The sequence below is a fragment of the Spermophilus citellus genome, assembly GCF_964194105.1.
Source record: "Spermophilus citellus genome assembly, chromosome: 9".
Lineage (NCBI taxonomy): Eukaryota > Metazoa > Chordata > Mammalia > Rodentia > Sciuridae > Spermophilus > Spermophilus citellus.
Genome location: NC_138191.1, coordinates 98,560,278 through 98,586,880, shown reverse-complemented (window position 1 = coordinate 98,586,880; position 26,603 = coordinate 98,560,278). Strand labels below are relative to the sequence as shown.

The following is a 26,603-nucleotide window of genomic DNA, read 5'->3' as shown; positions in this document are numbered from 1 at the left end:
TCTTCCCTTCCCTTCTAATACCTTTCCTCCCAAGCATCAAATAAAATTATAGGAGTAAACAGTAACTCAGCAGTCAAACAGAACAAGAAGTAACATGAGCAACTTGAAAAAGCAAGGAAGAAAAGGAGTACAAACAATGCAGGACAGCCTAAATATTCAGGAGGACCTAGAGTCATCAGAAAAATGGTCATATAAAGAACTCAAGGAACACCTTAGACAGATGGAATGGAACCTTAAAGAGGATACAAGACAGCAAATTCAAACAGCGAAAGAACACATTGAGAATGAATTACATAAACAGATAAAAGAAGTAGTTAAGCATCCTTATCAGGAGATAGAGATTATAAAAATAATCAAACAATAATTCTAGAAATGAAGGAAATGATAAACCAAATTAAAAACTCAATTGAGAGTATCACTAACAGAGTGGGGCAAGTAGAAGCCAGAACGTCAGATAATGAAGACAAAATATATCATCTGAAAAGAGTCTAGCTAACGCAGAAAGGCTGGTAAAAAATCACGAGAAAAACATCCAAGAGTTATGGGATAACATAAAAAGACCAAACTTACGAGTCATCGGGATAGAAGAAGGTATAGAGATTCAAACCAAGGGAATGAGTAACCTGCTGAATGAAATAATTACAGAAAACTTTCCAGAAATAAAAAAGGAAACAGATATACAAATTGAAGATGCATACAGGACACCGAGCACACAAAATCACAGTAGACCAACGCCAAGACAAATTGTTATGAGGATATCCAATATATAGAACAAAGAGAAAATATTAAAAGCTACAAGAGAAAGGAGGCAGATTACATTCAGGGGTAAACCAATAAGGTTAACAACGGATTTCTCATCATAGACGCTGAAAGCGAGAAGATCCTGGAACAATGTATTTCAAACACTGAAAAACAATGGATGCCAAGCAAGAATTCTGTATCCAGCAAAATTAAGCTTCAGGTATGACAACGAAATAAAAATCGTTCATGATAAACAAAAGTTAAAAGAATTTGCAGCCAGAAAACCAGCATTGCAAAGCATTTTGAGCAAAACACTACATGAGGAAGAAATGAAAAACAATAACCTAAACCATCAGTGGGAAGTGCCTTGGTAAAGACAGAGGGCGAGGGGAAAGATAATCATGGAGAAACAAACTAAATTTTTTTAAGAAAGGATAAATAATCAAACATGGCTGGAAGTACAAACCATATATCAATAGCAACTCTGAATGTTAATGGCTTAAACTCTCCAATAAAGAGACATAGGCTGGAACATGGATTAAAAAAACAAATCCAACAATATGCTGCCTCCAGGAGACACATCTGATTGGAAAAGACATACACAGGCTGAAGGTGAAAGGATGGGAAAAAAATATACCACGCACACGGTCCTCGTAAGCAAGCAGGGCTGGCCATCCTCATATCGAATAAAATCGACTTCAAGACAAAGTTAATCAAAAGGGATAAGGAAGGACATTATATACTGTTAAAAGGAACCATTCACCAACAAGACATAAGAATTATCAATATTTATGCACCAAATAATGGTGCTGCGACATTCATAAAACAAATTCTCCTCAAGTTCAAGAATCAAATAGACCACAACACAATAATTATGGGTGACTTCAACACACCTCTCTCACCATTGGACAGATCCTCCAAACAAAAGTTGAATAAAGAAACTATAGAACTCAATACCACAATCAATAACGTAGGCTTAACTGACATATACAGAATATATCAACCATCATCAAATGGATATACTTTTTTCTCAGCAGCACATGGATCCTTCTCAAAAATAGACCATATATTATGCCATAGGGCAACCCTCAGTAAATATAAAGGGGTGGAGATAATACCATGCATTTTATCTGATCATAATGGAATGAAACTTGAAATCAATGATAAAAGAAGGAAGGAAAAATCCTACATCACATGGAAAATGAACAATATGTTACTGAATGATCAATGGGTTGCAGAAGATATAAAGGAGGAAATCAAAAAATTCTTAGAGATAAATGAAAATACAGACACAACATATCGGAATCTATGGGACACTATGAAAGCAGTTTTAAGAGGGAAATTCATCGCCTGGAGGTCATTCCTCTAAAAACGGAAAAACCAACAAATAAATGGGCTCACACTTCATCTCAAAGCCCTAGAAAAGGAAGAGCAAAACAACAGCAAATGTAGTAGAAGGCAAGAAATAATTAAAATCAGAGCGGAAATCAACGAAATTGAAACAAAAGAAACTATTGAAAAAATTAACAAAACTAAAAGTTGGTTCTTCGAAAAAATAAATAAGATCGACAGACCTTTATTCATGCTAACGAAGAGAAGAAGAGAGAGAACTCAAATTACTAACATACGGGCTGAAAAAGGCAATATCACAACAGATGCTACAGAAATACAGAAGACAATTAGAAATTATTTTGAAAACCTATATTCCAATAAAATAGAGGATAGTGAAGACATCGATAAATTTCTTAAGTCATATGATTTGCCCAGACTGAGTCAGGAGGATACACACAATTTGAACAGACCAATATCAATGGATGAAATAGAAGAAGCAATCAAAAGAGTACCAACCAAGAAAAGCCCAGGACCGGATGGGTATACAGCGGAGTTTTACAAAACCTTTAAAGAAGAATTAATACTAATACTTTTCAAGTTATTTCAGGAAATAGAAAAAGAGGGAGCTCTTCCAAATTCATTCTATGAGGCCAACATCACCCTGATTCCGAAACCAGACAAAGACACCTCAAAGAAAGAAAACTACAGACCAATATCTCTAATGAACCTAGATGCAAAAATCCTCAATAAGTTCTGGCGAATTGAATGCAAAAACACATCAAAAAAATTGTGCACCATGATCAAGTAGGATTCATCCCTGGGATGCAAGGGTGGTTCAATATACGGAAATCAATAAATGTTATTCACCACATCAATAGACTTAAAGATAAGAACCATATGATCATCTCGATAGACGCAGAGAAAGCATTCGACAAAGTACAGCATCCCTTTATGTTCAAAACATTAGAAAAACTAGGGATAACAGGAACTTACCTTGACATTGTAAAAGCTATCTATGCTAAGCCTCAGGCTAGCATCATTCTGAATGGACAAAAGTTAAAGGCATTCCCTCTAAAATCTGGAACAAGACAGGGATGCCCTCTATCACCACTTCTATTCAATATAGTTCTCGAAACACTGGCCAGAGCAATTAGACAGACGAAAGAAATTAAAGGCATAAAAATAGGAAACGAAGAACTTAAATTATCACTATTTGCAGACGACATGATTCTATACCTAGAAGACCCAAAAGGATCTACAAAGAAACTGCTAGAACTAATAAATGAATTCAGCAAAGTGGCAGGATATAAAATCAACACGCATAAATCAAAGGCATTTCTGTATATCCGTGACAAAACTTCTGAAACGGAAATGAGGAAAAACACTCCATTCACAATATCCTAAAAAAAAAAATAAAATACTTGGGAATCAACCTAACAAAAGAGGTGAAAGATTTATACAATGAAAACTACAGAACCCTAAATAGAGAAGTAGAAGAAGATCTTAGAAGATGGAAAAATATACCCTGTTCATGGATAGGCAGAACTAACATCATCAAAATGGCGATATTACCAAAAGTTCTCTATAGGTTTAATGCAATGCCAATCAAAATCCCAACGGCACAATAAGAAAACAAATAACCCAATCAACAAATGGGCCAAGGACATGAACAAACACTTCACAGAGGAGGACACACAATCAATCAACAAGTACATGAAAAAATGCTCACCATCTCTAGCAGTCAAGGAAATGCAAATCAAAACCACCCTGAGATACCACCTCACCCCAGTAAGATTGGCAGCCATGATGAAGTCAAACAACAATGAGTGCTGGAGAGGATGTGGGGAAAAGGGTACTCTTGTACACTGCTGGTGGGACTGCAAACGGGTGCGGCCAATTTGGAAAGCAGTATGGAGATTCCTGGGAAAGCTGGGAATGGAACCACCATTTGACCCAGCTATTGCCCTTCTCGGACTATTCCCTGAAGACCTTAAAAGAGCGTACTACAGGGATACTGCCACATCAATGTTCATAGCAGCACAATTCACAATAGCTAGACTGTGGAACCAACCCAGATGCCCTTCAATAGATGAATGGATAAAAAAAATGTGGCATCTATACACAATGGAGTACTATGTAGCAATAAAAAATGACAAAATCATAGAATTTGCAGGGAAATGGATGGCACTAGAGCAGATTATGCTTAGTGAAGCTAGCCAATCCCTAAAAATCAAATACCAAATGTCTTCTTTGATATAATGAGAGCAACTGTGAACAGAGCTGGGAGGAAGAGTAGGAAGAAAAGATTAACATTAAACAGATACATGAGATGGGAGGGAAAGGGAGAGAAAAGGGAAATTGCATGGAAATGAAGGGAGACCCTCACTGCTATACAAAATTACATATAAGAGGTTGTGAGGGGAATGGGAAAATAAACAAGGAGAGAAATGAATTACAGTAGATTGGGTAGAGAGAGAAGATGGGAGGGGAGGGGAGGGGGGATAGTAGGGGATAGGAAAGGTAGCAGAATACAACAATTACTAATAGGGCATTATGTAAAATTGTGGATGTGTAACCGACGTGATTCTGCAATCTGCATTTGGGGTAAAATTGGGGGTTCATAACCCACTTCAATCTAATGTATGAAATATGATATGTCAAGAGCTTTGTAACGTTGTGAACAACCAATAAAAAAAAAAAACAAAAAAAAAAACAACAAGTGCTGGTGAGGATGTGGCGAAAAGGGTACTCTTGTACATTGATGGTGGGGCTGCAAATTGGTGCGGCCAATTTGGAAAGCAGTTTGGAGATTCCTGGGAAATATGGGAATGGAACCACCATTTGACCCTGCTATTGCCCTTCTCAGACTGTTCCCTGAAGACCTTAAAAGAGCATGCTACAGGGATACTGCCACATCAATGTTCATAGCAGCACAATTCATAATAGCTAGACTGTGGAACCAACCCAGATGCCCTTCAATAGATGAATGGATAAAAAAATATGGCATTTATACACCATGGAATATTACGCAGCAGTAAAAAATGACAAAATCATGGAATTTGCAGGGAAATGGATGGCACTCGAGCAGATTATGCTTAGTGAAGCTAGCCAATCCCTAAAAAACAAATACCAAATGTCTTCTTTGATATAATGAGAGCAACTATGAACAGAGTAGGGAGCAAGAGCAGGAAGAAAAGATTAACTTTAAACAGAGACATTAGATGGGAGGGAAAGAGAGAGGAAAGGGAAATTGTATAGAAATGAAGGGAGACCCTCATTGCTATAGAAAATTACATATAAGTGGTTGTGGGGGGAATGGGAAAATTAACAAGTAGAGAAATGAATTACAGTAGATGGGGTAGAGAGAGAAGATGTGAGAGAAGGGGAGGAGGAATAGTAGGGGATACGAAAGGTAGCAGAATACAACAATTACTAATAGGGCATTATGTAAAATTGTGGATGTGTAACTGACGTGATTCTGCAGTCTGCATTTGGGGTAAAATTGGGAGTTCATAACCCACTTCAATCTAATGTGTGAACTATGATATGTCAAGCGCTTTGTAATGTTGTGAACAACCAAAAAAAAAAAAGAGATAGGGATTTAATTTCATTTTGCTACCTAAGGATTTTCAATTTTCCCATCACCATTTGTTGAATAGCTATCTTTTCTCCTATGTATGTTTTTGGTGCCTTTGTCTAGTATGAGATAACCGTATTTATGTGGGTTTGTCTCTGTTTCCTCTATTCTGTACCACTAGTCTACATGTCTATTTTGGTGCCAATACCATGCCATTTTTGTTACTATAGCTTCGTAGTATAGTTTACGGGTCTGGTATTGTGATGCCTCGTGTTTCACTGTTCTTGCTAAGGATTGCTTTGGCTATTCTGGGTCTCTTATTTTTCCAAATGAATTTTATGGTTGCTTTTTCTATTTCTATGAGGAATGTCTTTGGGATTTTAATTGGAACTGCATTAAATCTGTATAATGCTTTTGGTAGTATGGCCATTTTGACAATAATAATTCTCCTTATTCAAAAACAAGGGAGGGGGCTGGGGTTGTAGCTCAAGTGATAGCGCGCTTGCCTGGCATGCGTGTGGCCCGGGTTCGATCCTCAGCACCACATACAAACAAAGATGTTGTGTCTGCCGAAAACTAAAAAATAAATATTAAAAAAAAATTCTCTCTCTCTCTCTCTCACTCACTCTCTCTTTAAAAAAAAAAGGGGAGATCTTTCCATCTTCTGAGGTTTTCTTCAAGTTTTTTTCTTTAGTGTTCTGTAGTTTTAATTGTAGAGGTCTTTTACCTGTTTTGTTAGATTGATTCCCAATGTGTTTTTTTTGTTTGTTTGTTTTTGTTTTTTAGGCTATTGTGAACAGGGTAGTTTTCCTAATTTCTCTTCCAGAGGATTCCTCACTGATGTACAAAATGCATTTGATTTATGGGTGTTAATTTTATATACTCCTACTTTGCTGAATTCATTTATTAGCTATAGAAGTTTTCTGGTGGAATGTTTTGGATCCGCTATGTATAGAATCATGTCATTGGCAAATAGTGATAGTTTGAGTTCTTTTCTTATTTGTATCCCTTTAATTTCTTTCATGTGTCTAATTGCTCTGGCTGGAGTTTCCCAGACTGTGTTGAATAGAAGTGGTGAAAGAGGGCATCCCTGTCTTATTCCAGTTTCGAGAGAAAATGCTTTCAGTTTTTCTCCATTTAGAATGATGTTAACCTTGGGCTTAGCAAAGATAGCTTTTACAATTTTGAGGTATGTTCCTGTTATCTCTAATTTTTCTAGTGTTTTGAACATGAAGATGTGTTATATTTTGTCAAATGCTTTTTCTACATTTATTGAGATGATCATATGGTTCTTATCTTTATGTCGATTGATATGATAAATTATGTTTATTGATTTCCATATGTTGAATCAACCTTGCATCCCTGGAATGAATGCCACTTGTTCATGGTGCACTGCCTTTTTAATATGTTTTTGTATGTTATTTGCCAGAATTTTATTGAGAATTTTTACATCTGTGTTTATGAGGGATATTGATCTGAAGTTTTCTTTCCTTGAGTGTTTTTGTCTGGTTTTGGTATCAGGGTGATATTAGCTTCATAGAATGAGTTTGGAAGGGTTCCTTCCTTTTCTATTTCATGGAATAATTTGAGGAATATTGGTGTTAAGTCTTCTTCGAAGTTCTTGTAGAACTTGGCTGAGAATCTATCTGATTTTGGGCTTTTCTTGGTAGGTTTTAATGGTGTCTTCAATTTCATTGCTTGAAATTGATCTGTTTAAATTGTATATATCCTCTTGATTCAGTTTGGGTAGACCGTATGTCTCTAGAAATTTGTTGATGTCTTTGAGATTTTCTATTTTATTGGAGTATAAATTTCAAAAGAGTTTCTAATTATCTTCTGTATTTTAGTAGTGTCCATTATGATATTTCCTTTTTCATCATGAATTTTAGTAATTTGAGTTTTTTCTCTCCACTTTATTAGTGTGGTTAAGGGTTTATCAGTTTTATTTATTTCTTCAAAGAACTTTTTGTTTTGTCGCTTTTTAATTTTTTTTAATTGTCAATGGACCTTTATTTTATTTATATGTGGTGCTAAGAATTGAACCCAGTGCTCCACACATGCTGGGCAAGCACTGTACCACTGAGCTACCACCCAGTACTGTTTTGTCAGTTTAAAAAAAAATATTTATTAGTTGTAGATAGACTCAATACCTTTATTTTATTTATTCTTATGTAGTGGTGAGGATTGAACCCAGTGCCTCCTATATGGTAGGCAAACACTTTACCACAATCCCAGCTCCTTGTCAATTTTTAAAATTTTTTTCTATTGTTTCAATTTCATTGATTTCATCTCTGATTTTAGTTATGTTCTGTCTTCTACTTTTGGTGTTGAATTGTTCTTCTTTTTTGAGAGCTTTGAGATGTAATGTTAGGTCATTTATTTGTTGATGTTTTATTTTTTTAGTGAATGAGCTCAGTGCAATGTTCCTCTTAGCACTGTCTTCATAGTGTCCCAGAGATTTTGATATGTTTTATCAGTGTTCTCATTTATCTCCTCCCTGATGTTTTCTGCTATCCATAGTTCATTCAGTAGCATATTATTTAGTCTCCAGGTGTTGGTTTATTTTTGGTTTTTAACTTGACTTGGTTTCTTCTTTGTCTTTTTTTTTTTTTTTAATGTGGTGCTGGGAATTGAACCCGGTGCCTCACACATGCTAGGCAAATGCTCTACCACTGAGCCACAACTCCAGCCCTTCTTTGTCTTTTTTAAAGTGTAGTTCCTCCCTGTGCTGATTTGCATTTTCTTCTCATGGACTATTTTGCTGAGGATGCTCTGTAGTGCAAGCTTTTTAGTTGTAAATTTTTTGAACTTTTGTTCATCATGGAATTTTTTTTTCCATTATCAAATCTGAATCTTAATTTTTCTGGATATAAGATTCTTGGTTAGCATCCATTTTCTTTCAAAGCTTGGTATATATTATTCCAGGATCTCCTAGCTTTGAGGGTCTAGGTTGAGAAATTTGCTGAGAGCCAAATTGGTTTCCTCTTATATGTAATCTGATACTTTTTTGTCTTGGGGCCTTTAAAATTCTATCTTTATTCTGTATGTAGGCTATTTCATTATAATGTACTTTGGTGTGGATCTGTCACAATTTTGTTAATCTGGTGTACTGTAAGTCTGTTGTATTTGATTTTCCATTTCATTCTTCAGGTTTGGGAAATTTTCTGATATTGTTTTATTGAATAGATTGTTCATTCCTTTGGTTTGTATCTCTGTTCCTTCCTCCCTACAATAATTCTTAAATTTGGTCCTCTCATGTTATCTCATAATTCGTGGAAGTTCTATTTATGGTTTCTTGCCATCTTCACTGTGGGGTCAACTTTATTTTCAAGATTATATATTTTGTCTTCATTGCCTGAGGTTCTGTCTTCCAAGTGATCTAGTCTGTTGGTGATGCTTTCTATTGAGTTTTAAATTTGGTTTATTGTTTCCTTCACCTCAGGGATTTTTGGTTTTTTTTCCGCCCCAGAATCTCTCTTTATTGAAATAATCTTTTGCTTGCTGCGTTTGCTCTTATCTCTTTATTGAAGTGATCTTTTTCTGCCTGTGTTTTCTCTTATATCATCCTTTACTTCACAGATTATTTTAATTATGTACATTCTGAACTTCTTCTCTGACATTTCTTCTACTGTGCTGTCAATGATTCTATTATTGTAGCATCTTGGTTTGTTTGGGGGCTTTCTTCCCTTGTTTTTTCAGGTTGTTTGTGTGTCTCACCCTCTAGCAGTGCAGATCTGAGATGTTAGTTTCTACCCTATACATTTATAGTGTCCCTGCAGGTTTCCAATACCTGTTTGCACCCAACGTAAACAATATGTGGACTTACACCAAATAGCTCCTATTAAGATGTTTACAGTTTTGTCACAATAAACAGAAATAATGTATTCAATTATTACCTACAATATAAATAGTAAGTTTGTGAAGAAGCTACATTTTCTTTTCTTTTTTTTTTTTAAAGAGAGAGTGAGAGAGGGGAGAAAGAGAGAGAGAGAGAGAGAGAGAGAGAATTTTTTTTAATATTTATTTATTTTTTTTTTAGTTCTCGGCGGACACAACATCTTTGTTGGTATGTGGTGCTGAGGATCAAACCCGGGTCGCATGCACGCCAGGCGAGCGCGCTACCGCTTGAGCCACATCCCCAGCCCGACTCTACATTTTCTAATGGTAGATAAGGCGGGGTGTGTAGCATGAGATGTTGATGAGTTAGGAGGCAAGAATATAGAGGTATTAGATTATAGAAAGCATGAAAGAGGAATCAAAGAAGTTGGCTTTTGTAAGATCTTTGCTTAGCATCTTGATGGCCATCTTAAGTGATAGCTGCCATTTTAAGAAAAATTTCAATTTCCTGCCCAAGGGTGTATCATTACTCCCTCATACCATCCTCACCCTTAAACCCCTGCATTAGGACCCACCGGGCTCTAATCCCTGAGCCTGTCCCATAAAAGTCCTGAACTCCAAGCCTGTTTTGCTTCTCTCCTTCTATGGAGAGATGTGTCTTTATTTGTCAGCTCTGACAAACTCGCATGTGTATCTCTGCCTGGTCTCTGTCTTTCATTTCTCACTCACCTGCCTCCTGGTTCCTCACTTTCCTTTCAGCTTTTAGCAGGAAAAAAGAGCGAAAGAGACTCCAGGGAGACAGATAAATGGCAGGAAAATTATATAGATAGTTAAAAAAATTAAATAGCAAAAGAAAAAGATATAAAAATAAAAGACTATACAACAAAAGTATAAAATACTATTCAGACATCTCATTCTTGAGTAGTCTGATGCATGGAAAGTACTTGGTTTCACAAATGTTGGGGTTGTGAGGGTAGGAAAAAAAATCTTGAAGAAAAACTGAATGATTGTTTCTGTTGGAGTTCAATATCTTCCCTGTTTCCCTTCTTATCTGAAAGGTGGGGTTGTCTGGAGTTATCTTCACCCTCAGGATAGTGAAGGTTACTAGGCTTGGGAGGATTAATTTTGGAGGTGGAACTCCTGGAGGCAGGATATAGTAATTGCCGGGCCGCTTTGGAAGACTTCTCCCTAGGAATTTCCTTTGGGGTTCACTCATGTGAGGTGGCATGGGAGCCTGGTCTTAGCCCCTACATTACCTGTGGACCCCACAATTCCTGGTCTGTAATGTAGTCTCCAAACTGTATCTCTTTTGCTGCTTCCCAGTCAGGAATCTCTCTCTCCAGAGGTCCTGAACGTTGAGCACTGGGACCTGGGCACCTGTCGTGGAGAGCTGTTCTGTATCAGACAGATCAGGACCAGGCATTGAGAGCTGCAGGCTGGCCCCGTGGCTGCAAGCACTGGGCTGGGTTGGTGGCTGGGGAGTTTGGGAGACTGTAGGTACTTTTATGTTGGGGTTCCAGGCCCCCCGTCGGTGTCCCAAGATGGAAGCTTTCCCAACTAAAGTTGGCAAAGGCAATAGTGGAGGTCACCCAAGATGGTGGCAGAGGTGTTTCAAGATGGAGGCATTCATTTTGAGAGGTGGGGCAGCACGGATAGTGGTGTTGAGTGGCCTATTTGGAGATGTAGTGCTGTGGCAGGTGGTGCTGCAGTGGACAGCTTCCTATGGCTGGTGTCCCCAGGTAGAGGCTACCCTTTGAGGGGGCTGTGGTGGCGGTTGCAGTGTCCTAAGATGAAGGTGGCAAGGGGAGCCCTGCGTTGGTAGATGTGGAGCCGGGTGCAAGAGGTCCAGTGGGGGGACACAGGGGAGGAGGTCTGGCATGGCGGGCAGGTACACTGTTTCTTGTCCCCTAGCCTTCTCACATGGGTGTTCGAGAACGTAGTGACCTTCTATCCTTTACCTGGCAAAATATTGTTCTTTATGAAGCATTGCTTCTTTAGGAAGTTTTCCACCTACTGTAGCAAAAACTGTCCAAATCTACTAAAATCCATTTTTCACTTCTATAGTAGCTGCAGGTGTGATGTGACATTTCATTCAGCGTTCTTTGCAACTTGATGTAACTATGTGACTAAGCAAAGAAATGTGAGCAAAGATATATGTGCCACTTCCAGGTTTGTGTTTTAAATAGATTAATATGCCTACTCTTTTTTCTGAAAGAAAATGAAACCTTTCTGTCTCAACCTAGATATGACTGTGTCCCAACTTTGATGAAACAGATCAAAGAACTACATCTTAGGGCAGTGCTAATCAGTATGGCCCACCAACCATATGCATTTCTTAAGCTGTGATTGGGCCATACTGAGATAAGGAATTCTGTTTAGTTCAACTTGTTTTCTTTTTTTGCTAGCAGGTCTTTATCCAGCGTTTATTATTATTGAGAATTAGCACCTTGAATAGTATTGTCCTCGTATATAGTGGAGATCCAAGGTGGAAGGAACTGTATTCAATAGAGTTTCTTGCATATATGGAAGACTTGAACTTGATTATTATGAGACATAAACTTCTCTCATTTGAACCACTAAAAATTCATGGAATATTTGATATAATAATGTATCCCAAATAATACAGCCTTGTGTCAGTCTCATTTAGATTCATCTCTTCTTTGGTTTCATGGCACACAGTGCATATATCAGTTAGTATATGCCATATTACTTTAAATTTGAAGTTTACTCATTCATCTTCCCATGATATATTGTACTCCTTTACATTAGGGACATTATCTTATTTATCATTTTAACCTAGAACAGTGCTTGTTAAATAGTAGATGCTCAAGAATATTTGTCCAAGTGTATACATGTTTTATGTTATTAATGTGTGGCATAAAGAAGGATAATCAATGAAGAAGACATAAAAGTAGCATTCTGATCAGTGCTATATATAGTAAGAATAGGATCTCTAAAATTGAAATTGTAACGAATGTCTAAAAGACCACTGCTCAATAAAGAATAAAAGAGACCTAGAAATAAAAAGTCAAATGAAGAGGTTCTCAGGGAGAAACTATACTCAATTAAGTAATTATATTCTTCTTTGAATATATATGTATGAATATTTAGTGAGCTTCTGTTTTGTAGTACTGGGCATTGAACCCAGGGTCTTGTGGGTGGTAGACAAGCACTCTTTAACATTTAACTACATCTCTAGCCCTAGTGAGCTACTAGTTTCATTAAAAGACAGATACTTTTATAAAAAGGCAAATAAAGAATTCTTTTCTTTGGAGAATGAAACCAAAGTCTCAAAAAAGACTTGGAGAACTTAAACAAAACAGATATCAGGCATGAGACGCTATAATGAAGTCAGGGAAAATAAGGGAAATCCTATATAATGAAAGGTGGGACCTTCCATTTACTCCTTTCTCTACTTGGTCAGAAATTAGCTGTCAGGTAGTATATCTCTGTGCCCTTTTATAGGAGATTAGATAATTCCTCTCAGGAGTTGAAAGAAAAGATTTACACGTATTCCCAAAGGGACACACATGTTCCCAGTCAATCAATATGCAGTATGGGGTTTAGGGATATAGCTCAGTTGGTAGAGTGTTTGCCTCACATGCATAAGGCCCTGGGTTCAATCCCCACCACCACCAGCAACAGCAGCAGCAGCACCACCACCACCACCACAACAACAACAATCACTATATAGTAGAGGCTTAGTGGACAAGCTACATTTATGCATAGTTTCCAGTTGGCTTTTAGTACTTCATTTGTTAAACAGGTTGGCATTTGGGGAAAGCCTCCAATGGGATAGACAGAGACCAAAACACATAAGTACAAAAGAGAATCTTGAAGGAAATAAGTAATATTGAAAATAGGAAATGTTAAAACAAAGCGCTGTAGGTAATTGCATCCGAGAGGTAAGAGAAGATGTCATAAAAGGATCAGAAAAAGAAAGTGCTCTACAAATTAAAAATATGACAGACATTTTTAGTGTAATTTAAGAAATACAATTAGTCTCAAGCTTATAGAAAAGTTGCAAATTTAGTACAGAGAACATTTTTTTCTTTGACCCATTTGAGAGTAAGTTGTTATCTGTAAGCTTCATGAGTTTTAAATGTTTTACTGTGAGTTTCCTGCAAACGGACATTTGCTACATAAATATAAAGTAGCCATTAAAAGGAATTAGCATTGATGCATTACCACCATCTAATCTTTGGTCTTCATTCTTTGTTACTTGTCCAAATAATGTTTTTTATATCAAGAGGATCTAGTTTAGAATCACATGTTGTATGTAATTATCATGCCTCTTTAGTCTTCAGTATAAAAAAGTTCTATAGTCTTGACTCTCTTTCTGTTGACTTTGACATTTTCAAAGATTATAGACGACTTATTTTTTAGAATGTTTCTTAATTTGGGTTTGTTTAATATTTCCTCATGTATGGATTTAGGTTATGCATTTTCTCCTCCCCGCCTCCTTTTTTTTTTTTTTAAGACAGGTTTTGCTATAGTGCCCAGGCTGGCCTCAAATTCACAATTCTATTGCTTCAGTTTTCCAAATAGCTGGGATTATAGGCATGCATCACCCCACACCCAATTTGACATTACTCTTTTTTATTTTGGCAATGAATAAAATTTGTTTTGATGGGAAGTGCCTTGAAACTATGTATTCTCTTTCAACACACTTGTGATTCATTTATTCATATTATAAAGACTCATAGTTTTTCTTTTATTCAGTGGATTATAATTCTTTGCTATTGTTATTTATTTTGATGCTTATATTTTCTCTTGATTTGGCCTGTGGGAGCCCTTTAAAATTGGCATCTGTGTTCTTTTGCCATGTCCCCATCATTTTTAGAGTACTTCCTTGCTTTTTAGTATACAAGATATTCAAGGCTGGTTGTCACTTTATTAAAACTTGAAATATAATTTACATACAATAAAATTCACATTTTAAAGTCTAAATTTAATGGTTTTTATATGTTTAAAAAGTTATACAACCATCACCACTAATTTCAGAACATTTTCATTACTCCAAAAAGAAAGTTTGATTGTTAATCCCTCTTTACCTCTAATATCTCCAGATATTTTTAATTTATTTTCTGACTTTATGGAGGTACCTATTTAGATATTTCCTATCAATGGAATCAAATACTGTTTAGCTTTCAGTACTTTTTTTTTTCATACTAGGTATTGAACCCAGGGGTGCTTGACCACTGAGCATATCCCAGCCCTTTTGTAAAATTTTTTATTATGAGACAGGGTCTCACTAGCCTTGAACTTGTGATCCTGCCGCTGTAGTCTCCCAAGCTGCGCGGGGATTATAGGCATGTGCCACCGTGCTTGGTAACCACATTAAAAAAAAATTATTTATTTATTTATTTATTTTAGTTGTAGTTGGACACAATATCTTTATTTATTTTTATGTGGTGCTGAGGATCGAACCCAGGGCCTTGCACATGCTAGGCGAGTGCTCTACCGCTGAGCCCCAACCCCAACCCAACCACATTGTTTTTAAGATTTATCCATGTCATAACCTACGTAAGCACCTCATCCTTTTTTTATTGTCTCATATATATTTAACCACATTTTATTTATTGAATCATAAGTTAGACATTTGGATTTTTTCTCACTTTTTGTCCATTATTAATAATACTGCTGTAAGTATTTATGTACAAATTTTTTGTGGAACTGTTTTCCCTTGGCATACAGAGACATGGAATTGCCAGGTCATATGTCAGCTATGTTTAACTTTTTATATGTGTGTGTGGTATTGGGGATTTGGCCCAGGGCCACTTTACAACTGAGCCACATCCTAGTCCTTTTTTGTTTTTATTTTGAGATAGGGTCTCTGTAAATTGCTGAGGCTGGGCTTGAACTTGCATGCACTCCCCCTACCTCAGCCTCCTGAGTCACTGGGATTATAGGTGTATGCCATCATACCCAGCTTATGTTTAACTTTTAAAAATTTTTTTTTATTTTTAGTTGTAGATGGACACAATATCTTTATTTACTTATTTTTTTGTGGTGCTGAGGATTGAACCCAGGGCCTCACCTGTGCGATGCAAGTGCTCTACCACTGAGCTACAACCCCAGCCCCAATGTTTAACTCTTTTTAGGAACTTTTTTGAGGTTTTCCAAAAGAGCCATAACATTTTATATTTCCTCCACCACACTATGTATTGGAGTTTACATTTCTCTATTTTCATCACGGCTCTTGTACTTTATTTTGCTCCAGCCCTGAAATCAGTCATTTCTTCATTGAGTCCTGTTCCATTTAGAGGAAAATAATATTTAGAAACCAAGCCTGCTGCTAGGTGTGCTCATTACTACATGGGGTCCAGGTAGGGATCCAAGGCCGTAACTGAATAAAGCTAGAAAATGTATGTATATGCACACATTTACATACACATACATATTTGCACCTTTATTTTATGTCTCAAAAGAATCTTTATTTGATTTCATTTGTTCACAATGATACCTAAAATTCTAAACCAACATTGTAGAGTTCTTTCAGGTTTTCCTTTTTCACATTGTAACTCCCTTCTCCAACAGTCAGAAACCCTGCTCCTATTGCCCTTCACATAATTACTTATTTGATCCATTTTTCCATATAGCTAATGTCCTATCAGTGCCATATTTTCTTTTTCCGGTGTCTTATTATGCATAGGCTCTGATTTGGCATACTGAACTGCCTTCTTACTGCCTCCTTCTCACTTCTCCACATTTGAATTCCCCTTTTATTCACTGGCGCTCTCTCTCTGACTTCCTGTTTTAGACCATCCCCTTCACATGAATGCCCTCCTTACTTTCTTGGACTCTGGTGTAGCACAATGGGTTGTCCTTCTGTGACATTGTTACTCTGCTAGGTCTTTAACATTCTAGGCCACCTCTACAAAAGGTATCTGCTGTATGTTAGACTTTGACTCTCCCATCCACAGATGTCATTCCCTCATCCTACTCCCATGTTTATTTTAGTATTAGGTGCCAGGGATTGAACCTAGGGCCTCACACATGCTAGCCAAGTACTTAACCACTGGGGTACATCCCAGCCCTATTTATTCAATTTTTAACAACCTGTTTCTTTTTTGTTTTAAAAAACTTTTGATTTTATAGTAATAACTAATTCATAGGAATTTGCAAAATAGTTTAAAGGGTTCCTGTGAATTCGTCATTCATCCAATATTTTTGGATTATATCTTACATAAATATAGACAATGTCAAAAACAAGAGGTTGACATTAATTCGTTGTAGTTCACTGCCATTTATCATGTGTGTAGATTCATGTAACTATCATCAACATTAAGATGCAGCACAATTCTTTCACCACAGAGATCTCCTTTGTGTTACTTCTTTGTAGTCACATGTACGCTTCTCTCCTGACTGTTCAGTATTTAATGACTTTTTAAAATTAAAATCTTTATTAAAAGTCATAGGAAAAGTTGAGTAAGCATCGAGATAAACTGTGTTGTATTTCTGAATGGGAGGACTTAATATCATTCTTACTTCTGAGTGAGGACCAAGTTTGGAATTCTAATTTCTCAAGGTTGAATTTATTGGTATTCTGTTCCATTCTGCTCTAAGTCTCGGGCTTTTAAGAAGAGTTTTCCCCTAGTTCTTGGTTTCATGTAGAAAGGCCAGCTTGGGCCCCTCTTTTATAAATTATAATTTCTATAAATTTGCAGCCAATAATTCTCACCCTTCCTTCAAGCTTTCAGACAGTAGGCCTACCCTTCAGTTTGTCTTTGCTAGCTTCATTGTTTTTTCTATGTTTATGACATCTGTATATTTCCCTCATTTGCTTTTAAATTTGTCTGTTTCAACCCTTTAACATAATCAGTTTTATCTAGAATTTCTCTATTCAGTGTAGGAAGGAATGCTTACTGCCTGTCAGCTCAGAATGGCTTTAATACTTTTCTTTTAAGAAATGTCAAGTATATAGAAAAGTTACAAAAAAATAGACCTTTCAGGTACATAAATCTTTTATGTAGATTTACCACTTTTTATCATTTTACCCCTTACTTACACTTCTTTCTCCTTTTTTCCTGGTATACTATCACAACCATCCATTCCTTTCTCCTTTTCCCCCCTTTTTCCTCCCTCTCTCTCTTTTTTCCTTCTTTTTTCCCAGTGCTGGAGATCAAATCCTTGTGCATGCTAGGCTAATGCTCTACCACTGAGCTATATCCCCAGCCCCTGGGTGTTTTATATTTTTTAAATGAGTTAAGAGCATTTATCTTATAGAATCTTCACATTCTAGATGTGCCTAATAGTTTCCTCATGATTAAATTCAGGCTAAGTATTTTTAGCAAGAATACTATATAGGTGGACATAGTGGTACATGTCTACAATCCCAGCTACTTGAGAGGCTGAGGCAGGAAGATCACGAGTTTGAGGTCAGGCTAAGCAATTAGTGAAACCCTGTCTCAAAAAAAAAAAAAAAAAAAAAAAAAGGCTGGGAATGTAGTTCAGTGGTAGAGCACCCTGGGCTCCAATCCCCAGTACTAAAAAATCCAAACCAAACCAAATCAAAACAAAACAAAAAACTATATAGGTGATGCTTTGTACTTGTCATTGTATCACATTAGAAAATGCACATGCTGGCATGTTGAACTATTGGTTATTCTGTGAGAACATTTCGTTAGGGTGGTGTTTGTCATATCTCTTCATTATAAATATATATTTTCTCCTTGGAAATTAATAATTCAACTTTGGAATGATACATTGAGGTACTGTGAGCATTCTCTTCTTAATAACCATTAACCTGTTCAGAACATTTTTGGTGCTTGCCTTTTTTAGTAATTGTAATTGTAATTCAGTAGAACTTATTGACCAACTACTTATGCATTGTTCATGTATTCATTCCATAAGTATCATTGAGTGGATATCACATCATGTTCTGTCTAATCTTTGGGGGTACATGGTGAACACAGTCTGGAGAGTGCCTACATATAGTCAGGTAGGAGAGCTTGATATAAATAATCACACTGGCATATATTTATAGATGGTGATAAATATTATAAAGGAAAAGAATGTGGTGCTGACAGATTATAAGGTGAGCCATTATCTTTCTTGGAGGTTCAGAGAATACTTCCTGTGAAAGTGATATTTGAGCTAAGATCTCAAATAAGAATTATGGACTTCTTGAATTTCTGGAGTATTTAATCTGTAGAGCTTTTCTATTAATTTTATCTGACAATTAAATCATAGTGTCTCATACTGAATTGATATTAAAGTAATTTATTATTTAAATTTTCTTACTTAACATTGTTTACTATTAACTAAATTATAAACTGCTGTGGCTGGCTTTGAACTTGCGATCCTCTTGCCTCAGCCTTGAAACAAGTTTGTTGAACCATCAAGTATATCTTCTATGTTTGTTTTATAGTTGCCTCTTAGAATGCATGGTGAATTGGTTCCAGGACCCCTAAGGATACCAAAGTCCACAGATGCCCAAATATCATATATAAAGTGGCATAGTATTTGCATGTAACCTATGAATATCCTCCAATATACTTTAAATCATCTCTAGCTTACTTATAAAACCAAATACAATGTAAATGCTAGGTAAATAGTAGTTATACTGTGTTTTTTAGGGAATAATGTCAAAAAATATTTGTATTCAGTACAGATGTGAGTTTTTTTCCTGAATATTTTCCATCTGTAGTAGATCTAATTTAGAGTTGTAGAACCCACAGATATGGAGGGCTGTTTGTATTTTGGTGATTGTAAAGTTACAGGCTTCTAGAATTTATTAACTTAAAGATTTTAAAATATATCAGATAGCATGAGGTTTTATTGTTTACCATTGTCTGCATAGATTTAGAAGAGATTTTATCCTTGTAAATTTAAGATTTATAAGCTATAGTTTAATAATTCAAAGTGTAAAACAAATTTGATGTGCTTTTTAGGTTAAACAAGTCTCTTGAGTGGAGTTTCCTCACTGATGGAGAATTACTTCCAAGCAGAAGCTTACAACCTGGACAAGGTGTTAGATGAATTTGAACAAAACGAAGGTAAAAATTTACATTGGTGACTCTATTTGGGTTTACGATATGGAGAAAGAGACTGTGAGGATCTAAAAGGAAGTAGACTTTTTTTTTTTATGGTACTAGAGATTGAACCCATGGTCTTGTGCATGATAAGCAAGCACTCTACCATGAGCTACATCTCCATCCCTTTTTAAAACTTTTTATTGTGAGACCTGGTGCTGCTAAATTAACCTGATTGGTCTTAAACTTGCAATCCTTCTATCTCAGGCTCCCAAGTATCTGGGATTATATGTGTGCACCACTACCCAGCAAAGATGTGGTACTTTAAAAAAAGAGTCAAGACAATAATGATATATATCCAGAGGAAGAAATAACATTTCTTAATATTATGTGCCAGATACTTACATGGATTATATCATTTAATGTTTAAAACAATCCAATAAAAGTTGATCTTCTAATTTCCATTTTATGGATGAGAATAGAAGCATAGAGAGGTCAAGCAATTTCCTCAAAGTTACCTTGCTAACAAGTGAAGTGGCAAGAGTAGGATCCAGGAAGCCTAAGCTCTACCTACTTTAAACAATCAGTTTATGTCTAAGACGAGCTCAAGAGGCAGAGTCAGGAGGATCCAGAGTTCAGAGCCAGCCTCAGCAAAAAATGAGGAGGCATGGGGCTCTCAATGATACAGCAGGTGCCTAGCATGTGTGAGGCACTGGGTTTGATTCTCGGCACTGCATATAAATAAATAAAAATAAAGATCCATTGACAACTAAAAAATAATTAAAAAAAGAAAAGTGAGGCACTAAGCAACTTGATGAGAACTTGTCTAAATAAAATACAAAATAGGGATGGGGATGTGGCTCAGTGATCAGTGCTCCTGAGTTCAATCCCTGATACCCCCCCCCAAAAAAAAGAAAAAATAACTATTCCATATTGCTTCTGTTTTAGTCAGTTTTTTCACTGCTGCAACTAAAAGATTTGACTAGAACAATTTTAGGGGAGGAAAAATTTATTTGAGGGCTCATGGTTTCAGAGGTCTTAGTCCATAGAATGCTGGCTCTATTCCTCAGGGTTGTAGGTGAGTCAGAACATCATGGAGAAAGGGTGTGGCAGAGGGAAACAGTTCACGTGGTGATCAGGAAACAGAGACTTCACTCTCCAGATACAAAATACATACCCCATAGCCATGCCCTCAATGAACCACTTCTTCCAGCTATACCCTACCCGCCTCCAGTTAATCCCATCAGGAATTGGCTTACTGATTGGGTCAAGGTTATAATCCAATCATTTCTCCTCCAAACCTTGCATTGTCTTACACTCCCCCCCTTTTTTTCTATTTCTAACAGAAATAGTATTTAACAAATTTATGAAGTAATATTTTTCCATCTAAAGACTTGATTTTTAGTAATGGTCTACAAACCTTCAAGATAGCCAGTGATTCAAGTTACTCTTTGATAGCTGTTGGGATGAGATTTAGTTTTGATTTCATTATTTTGTGTCTGTGATGGAATAAGCCCTCAATAGAATATGAGATCATAGAGATGAGAAGGGAAAAGGAAGGAAAAGTTTATCTGTAATGGCTATCTTTCTCATATTTTCTCATTGATGACCCAACATAGCCTGTATCTTTAGGCTCTTTCTAATTCATGTAAATATGAAATCTGATGATTTGGGATTTTATTGGATCTAGGTAGGTTTTGTAACATATAAAGTCAGAAAATATATTTTCCTCTGAGCTTCAACCATTTATATAAATATTTTCTTAATACTTTCTTCAGTTTAACTCTCGGTGTATTATAGTTACTTAAGTCACTAGATGTCTAGGTATTTTACCTAATCCTCCGAATACTATACTTCCAGAATATCATTGACTCTAAACCATTAGTTTATTACATTAATCTCTTTGTTACTTTTGTAGACTAGTAGGGTATTTTGTGTATAGTTGTTTTACAGTATATTTTGTTTGAATCTGTAAAAATGTCTTATAAAATATAGCACTTACTTGCAAAAATAAATAAATAAACAAATAAATAAATAAAACCACAACAACTCCTTCAGTTAAGAAGGATTTCCAACACCTGCTTTTTGGTTGTAACTATGTGTTACTTTCGTTTGAACTTAGTTTTTTGAATCTTAGTACCAGTTGCATTAAAAACTATCATCTCTAACCTGGTACCTTAGAGAGTATGCTTTAAATGAAATGATTTCTCATTCTGTATTACTTTATTTCCTTCTATAAATGCAAAATATCCCACAAATGGCCTGTTGATTATACTCAGTACTTAACTTTATGCCTGGTAGTGGTGATTGAATGATTAAAATTGAAATGATTAAAATTGAAAATTTTAATACCTCATCATTCCTGTTTGAATATTATTAGATATTCTTGTAGAAGAGTATCTCTTTTTTATTTCCAGGAACCAGCTTATTTAAAAAAGAAAATTCAAATTACTAAATCTCAAATATTTGCCAGCCTACATTTGAATGTAAATTTTAGACTTAGTAATTCAGAGGATACTAAGGCTGTTCTTTACACAATTGGATGTTTTATGATTTATTTGTAGCTTCATTTCACTGTTTTCTTATGCTAGTTTTTTTCTTATCCCAAACTGATTTACTAATTATTCTTTTAAATTCTGAAGTTTGAGGCTATGCTTTTTTTTTATTCCCTACTTATAAATGCCTCCATTTTCAATCTTAAAACTTTCTGAAGCTTATCCAGTTCCTTCTGTCTCTGTAAGCTCACTTACTTTATCCTGGAAAAATGCCTTTCTAGCCTGGTGCAGTTGTGCACACCTGTAATCCCAGCTGCTCAGGAGGCTGAGGCAGGGAGATTGTGAGTTCAAAGCCAGCCTTGGCAAAAGCGAGGCACTAAGCAACTCGGTGAGACCCTGTCTCAAAAAAAAAAAAAAAAATACAAAATATGCTGGGGATGTGGCTCAGTGGCCAAGTGCCCCTGAGTTCAATCCCAGGTATCCTACCTGCATGCCTTTCTTCTCCAAATTTATTTTCTGTTCCCACATAATAATTTGCAAATATGTAGGCCACTCTATACTGCCAATTAGATATTCATGTATATTGCATGTATTTTGATTTTCCTAACTAGATTGTATACTTTATAGAGAAATTAGCTATCATTTAAATCTTCTATTTACCCAGTCCAGTCCTTTTGCTGTGGTATATACTCGCTATGTATTTATTGTATACCTACTGTATACTATGCATTGTGCAAAGTGAGGGGTTACACAAACGGAATGAAATGATTTCTGCCTTCAGAAATTATTCAGTGGATAAAAGGAGGTAAATAAGCCATTGCATTACAATGTAGTAAATGCCTTAATAAAGATATGAATAAGGTGCTAAGGGTGCACTGAAAATTGATACAGATATATCTGCATAATTTCAGCACCATGATTGTAAATTATTGGCAGAAGAAAGTAGGAAAGGCTAAGTGCCTTATTTCTTATTTTTCCAACTTAGACATACACAATAGCACTACAACTTGATTTATTAAAAATTAAACAAATGTTATATGAAATCATTCTAAATTATAAACTTTAAGTAAATTGATTTAATTAGATAAGCACTTTTGCCAAATGTCCTCAGATAATATAAATACAAACCTAAGTAATAATGTACTATGACATGGTTTCAAGCTGAATTTCACATACTGTAGCAAACTTAAAAAAAAAAAAAAAACAGCCGGGTGCACTGGAACACACCTATAATCCCAGTGACTTGGGCAATTGAGGCGGGAGGATCATGGGTTCAAAGTCAGCCTCAGCAAGAGTGAGGCGCTAAGCAACTCAGTGAAATGCTATCTCTAAATAAAATACAAAATAGAGCTGGAGATGTGGCACAGTGGTTGAGTGCCCAAGTTTAATCCCCAATACTAAAAAAAAACCCCAAACCAAAAAAACCATAATAGGTACAACCTCAGTACATCCATCATCCACCTTCAATATAGTTATTGACCTGCTGCCAGTTTTAATTTATAACTTTGTTTCTCACTTCCTGTTTCTTGTTTTTTTCTACAGTTTTTTCTTTTCTATTTTCCTTCCTTCCTCCCTCCCTCCCTCCCTCCCTCCCTCCCTTCCTTCCTTCCCTCCCTGAGGATTGAGCCCAGAGCCAGTCTTTTATTACAGTTTTATAAAGGCAAACTTTTTATTCCTTAAAGTGCATAGATCTTAACTCCACAGGTTTCCTGCCCCCCCTCTGTTTGAGACAGTGTCTTGCTAAATTGTTGAGGCTGGTTTTGAACTTGTGGGCTTTGGAGAGCCTCCCATCTCAGCATCCCCAGTAGTTAGGAGTAGAGGCATGCACTCCCACTTCTGGCTAACTATACAGTTTTGACAAATGGAGGTAACCATGTAACCTACATCCCAATCATGATGTACTTTATATGAGCATTCAGTCTCCATAGAAAAATTTATTCATTTTCTTTCCCACTCAATTACTCTATCCTCACTACTTTTCTGTTTTTCCCCTGATCTTAGATTATTAGTCTGTGCCCAGCCTTGTATACATAAACAATCCAAAGGTGCTTCCCCCCTTTTTGGGTATGAGGGTCAGTTTAATTTTATTAGATTAACATAGAATTCTTTTGTTCTTTGAAAGTTCTCAAATATTACAATCTGATGACATGATTATAGGAATTGTCTTAAATATATTTTTTATTCCTAGCAAAAAATTATATACCTTTATATTCTAGGAATATTTTATTTTCACATATCCTAGGTATGTTTTATTTTCAGAATATAGTTGGAAATGTTGATCAACTTAGCCCTAGTAGCATTTCAATGTTATCAGCAAACTTACTGCAACTACTTTTTTTTTTTTTCAGATGAAACAATTTCTCCTACTTTATTGGACACAAAGTGGAATAAGATTCTAGATCCCTCTTCTCACCAACTGTCATTTAATTCTGCATTGGCCAGTGTGAATGAACCTGCAATTTCTAGTGGATCACAACCACAGTTAAAAATCTTCTCTCTGGCTCATTCATCTCCCCTGACCAGGGAAGGAGAAGATCATTGTGCTAATGGACAGGACTGTAGTCTAAATCCAGAGATTGCCACAATGTGGATTGATGAAAATGCCATTGCAGAGGATCAGTTAATTAAGAGAAACTATAACCAGGATGATCAACGCATTGCTGTTGAAGTGGGAGATAAGAAATGTGGAAACCTAACTTGTCTGCCAGATGAGAAGAATGTTCTTGTGGTAGCTGTCATGCATAATTGTGATAAAAGAACATTACAAAGTGATTTGCAGGATTGTAATGATTATAATAGTCAATCTCTCATGGATTCTTTTAGCTGTTCACTAGAAAATGAAAATAGACAATCTGATCAATTTAGTATTAGTATGAATGGGTCCACTGAAAAAGATATAAACTCTGAAAAGCAAATGGATCTATTGGATAGACCAAAAGCAGAGGAGGACTCTGTTAACCATCTATGTACTGCTTCAACTGATAATCTAGCCAATATCTGTTCCCCTTTACAATTAAAGGATGATGAAAATATAAATAGAGATCCCCACATGCCTGTTATTACAAGTTTAACAGCTGAGTCAGAAATCTCATCCCAGGGAATAGATGGAGGTCCTGATGTTAAAAAGCAAGAGAACTATATACCAGGCGAAGATCTCACAGACAAAAACAGCTCTCCTAAGACAGATTTAGGGAGTCCAAACTCCTTTTCCCACTTGAGTGAGGAGATTTTGACAAAAAAAGAGCCAACATGTGAGAGATCAACTGAAGAATCCCTGAGGTCTGGTTTAGCTTTGTGTCTCAAACCAGACATGCCTAATGGGTCTGGAAGGGACAATAACTGTGAACAGTTTTCAGATTGCCTTGTGCCTACTAATGTTAGGGCTGATGAAGATGAAGGTTATGAACATGAAGAAATTCTTGGCACTACAGAATTTCTTAATATAACAGAGCATTTCTCTGACTCTCAGGAGATGACAAATTGGAAATTGACTAAACCACATGAGATGAATGATACCCAAGTAAATGAAGAAAATGAAAAGTTTTTACAGGTTAGTCAGCCTGAGGCCACTAATGGTGATGGTGCAGTAGAGTGTGTTGGAACAGTAGATGCAGGTATAGATTTACAAGGAACTTGCATGAATGAAGGTGAAGGATGTGATTTCTCCACTGTTATAGATACACCAGCAGCAAATTCTCTCTCTAATGGTTGTGATTCCTATGGAATGCAGAGCCCAGTTGTTTCTTTTGTTCCAAAGACATTACCTTCCAAAGAAGATTCAGTAACAGAAGAAAAAGAAATAGAAGAGAGCAAGTCAGAATGCTACTCAAATATTTACGAACAGAGAGGAAATGAGGCTACAGAAGCAAGTGGACTGCTTTTAAACAGCACTGGTGACCTCATGAAGAAAAATTATTTACAAAACTTCTGTAGTCAAGTTCCATCATTGCTTGGACAATCTTCCCCCAAGATAGTAGCAAACTTGCAGTCTATCAGTGTTCCTTTTGGTGGTGCAAGACCCAAGCAACCTTCTAATCTTAAACTTCAAATTCCAAAGCCATTATCAGATCATTTACAAAATGACCTTCCTGCAAACAGTGGAAATAATATTAAAAACAAAAATGATATTCTTGGGAAAGCAAAAGTGGGAGAAAACTCAGCAACCAATGTATGCAATGCATCTTTGGGAAACATCTCTATTACTGATACAAATGGAGAACATTTAGAAAGTTATGAGGCTGAGATCTCCAGTAGACCGTGCCTTGCAATAGCTCCAGATAGCCCAGATAATGATCTCAGAGCTGGTCAGTTTGGAATTTCTGCCAGAAAGCCATTTACCACTCTGGGGGAGGTGGCTCCAGTATGGGTACCAGATTCCCAGGCTCCAAATTGCATGAAATGTGAAGCCCGGTTTACATTCACTAAAAGGAGGCATCATTGCAGAGCATGTGGGAAGGTAAGATGCATGTATCAGCTCAGAAACCTGGCATGTTCATTTTGTAATGCTCAGTTAGAAATTAATAAAGTAGTATTCTGTATATAAATTTGTGTTTGAGAAAACATAATAAATAGCTTTTAAAAATCCAGTTCTAATAAGTTTCTATATAAAAAATGACCTTGCTTATTGCCAAGATTTATACTGAT

The 26,603-nt window shown here is 36.2% G+C and overlaps 1 protein-coding gene and 1 pseudogene across 3 annotated transcripts in view; one reads left to right on the top strand and one right to left on the bottom strand.

Annotated features, from left to right (window-relative positions):
* LOC308655545 (WD repeat-containing protein SL1-17-like) overlaps positions 1–11,474 on the bottom strand; it is a 35,588-nt pseudogene extending 24,114 nt beyond the window's left edge. Inside the window, exons 1-2 of the transcript in view lie at positions 11,446–11,474; positions 10,744–10,882 (exon numbers count right to left, since the gene is read on the bottom strand). The product of the transcript in view is annotated as a WD repeat-containing protein SL1-17-like (transcript). The remainder of the gene's footprint in view (positions 1–10,743; positions 10,883–11,445) is intronic.
* ZFYVE9 (zinc finger FYVE-type containing 9) overlaps positions 1–26,603 on the top strand; it is a 208,168-nt gene that overhangs the window by 79,678 nt on the left and 101,887 nt on the right. For both annotated transcript variants that reach the window (XM_081306404.1, XM_081306403.1), the window contains exons 3-4: positions 19,384–19,488; positions 24,308–26,415. In XM_081306404.1, coding sequence (XP_081162530.1) covers positions 19,419–19,488; positions 24,308–26,415 — 2,178 coding nt within the window. In that variant the 5' untranslated portion in view covers positions 19,384–19,418. The remainder of the gene's footprint in view (positions 1–19,383; positions 19,489–24,307; positions 26,416–26,603) is intronic.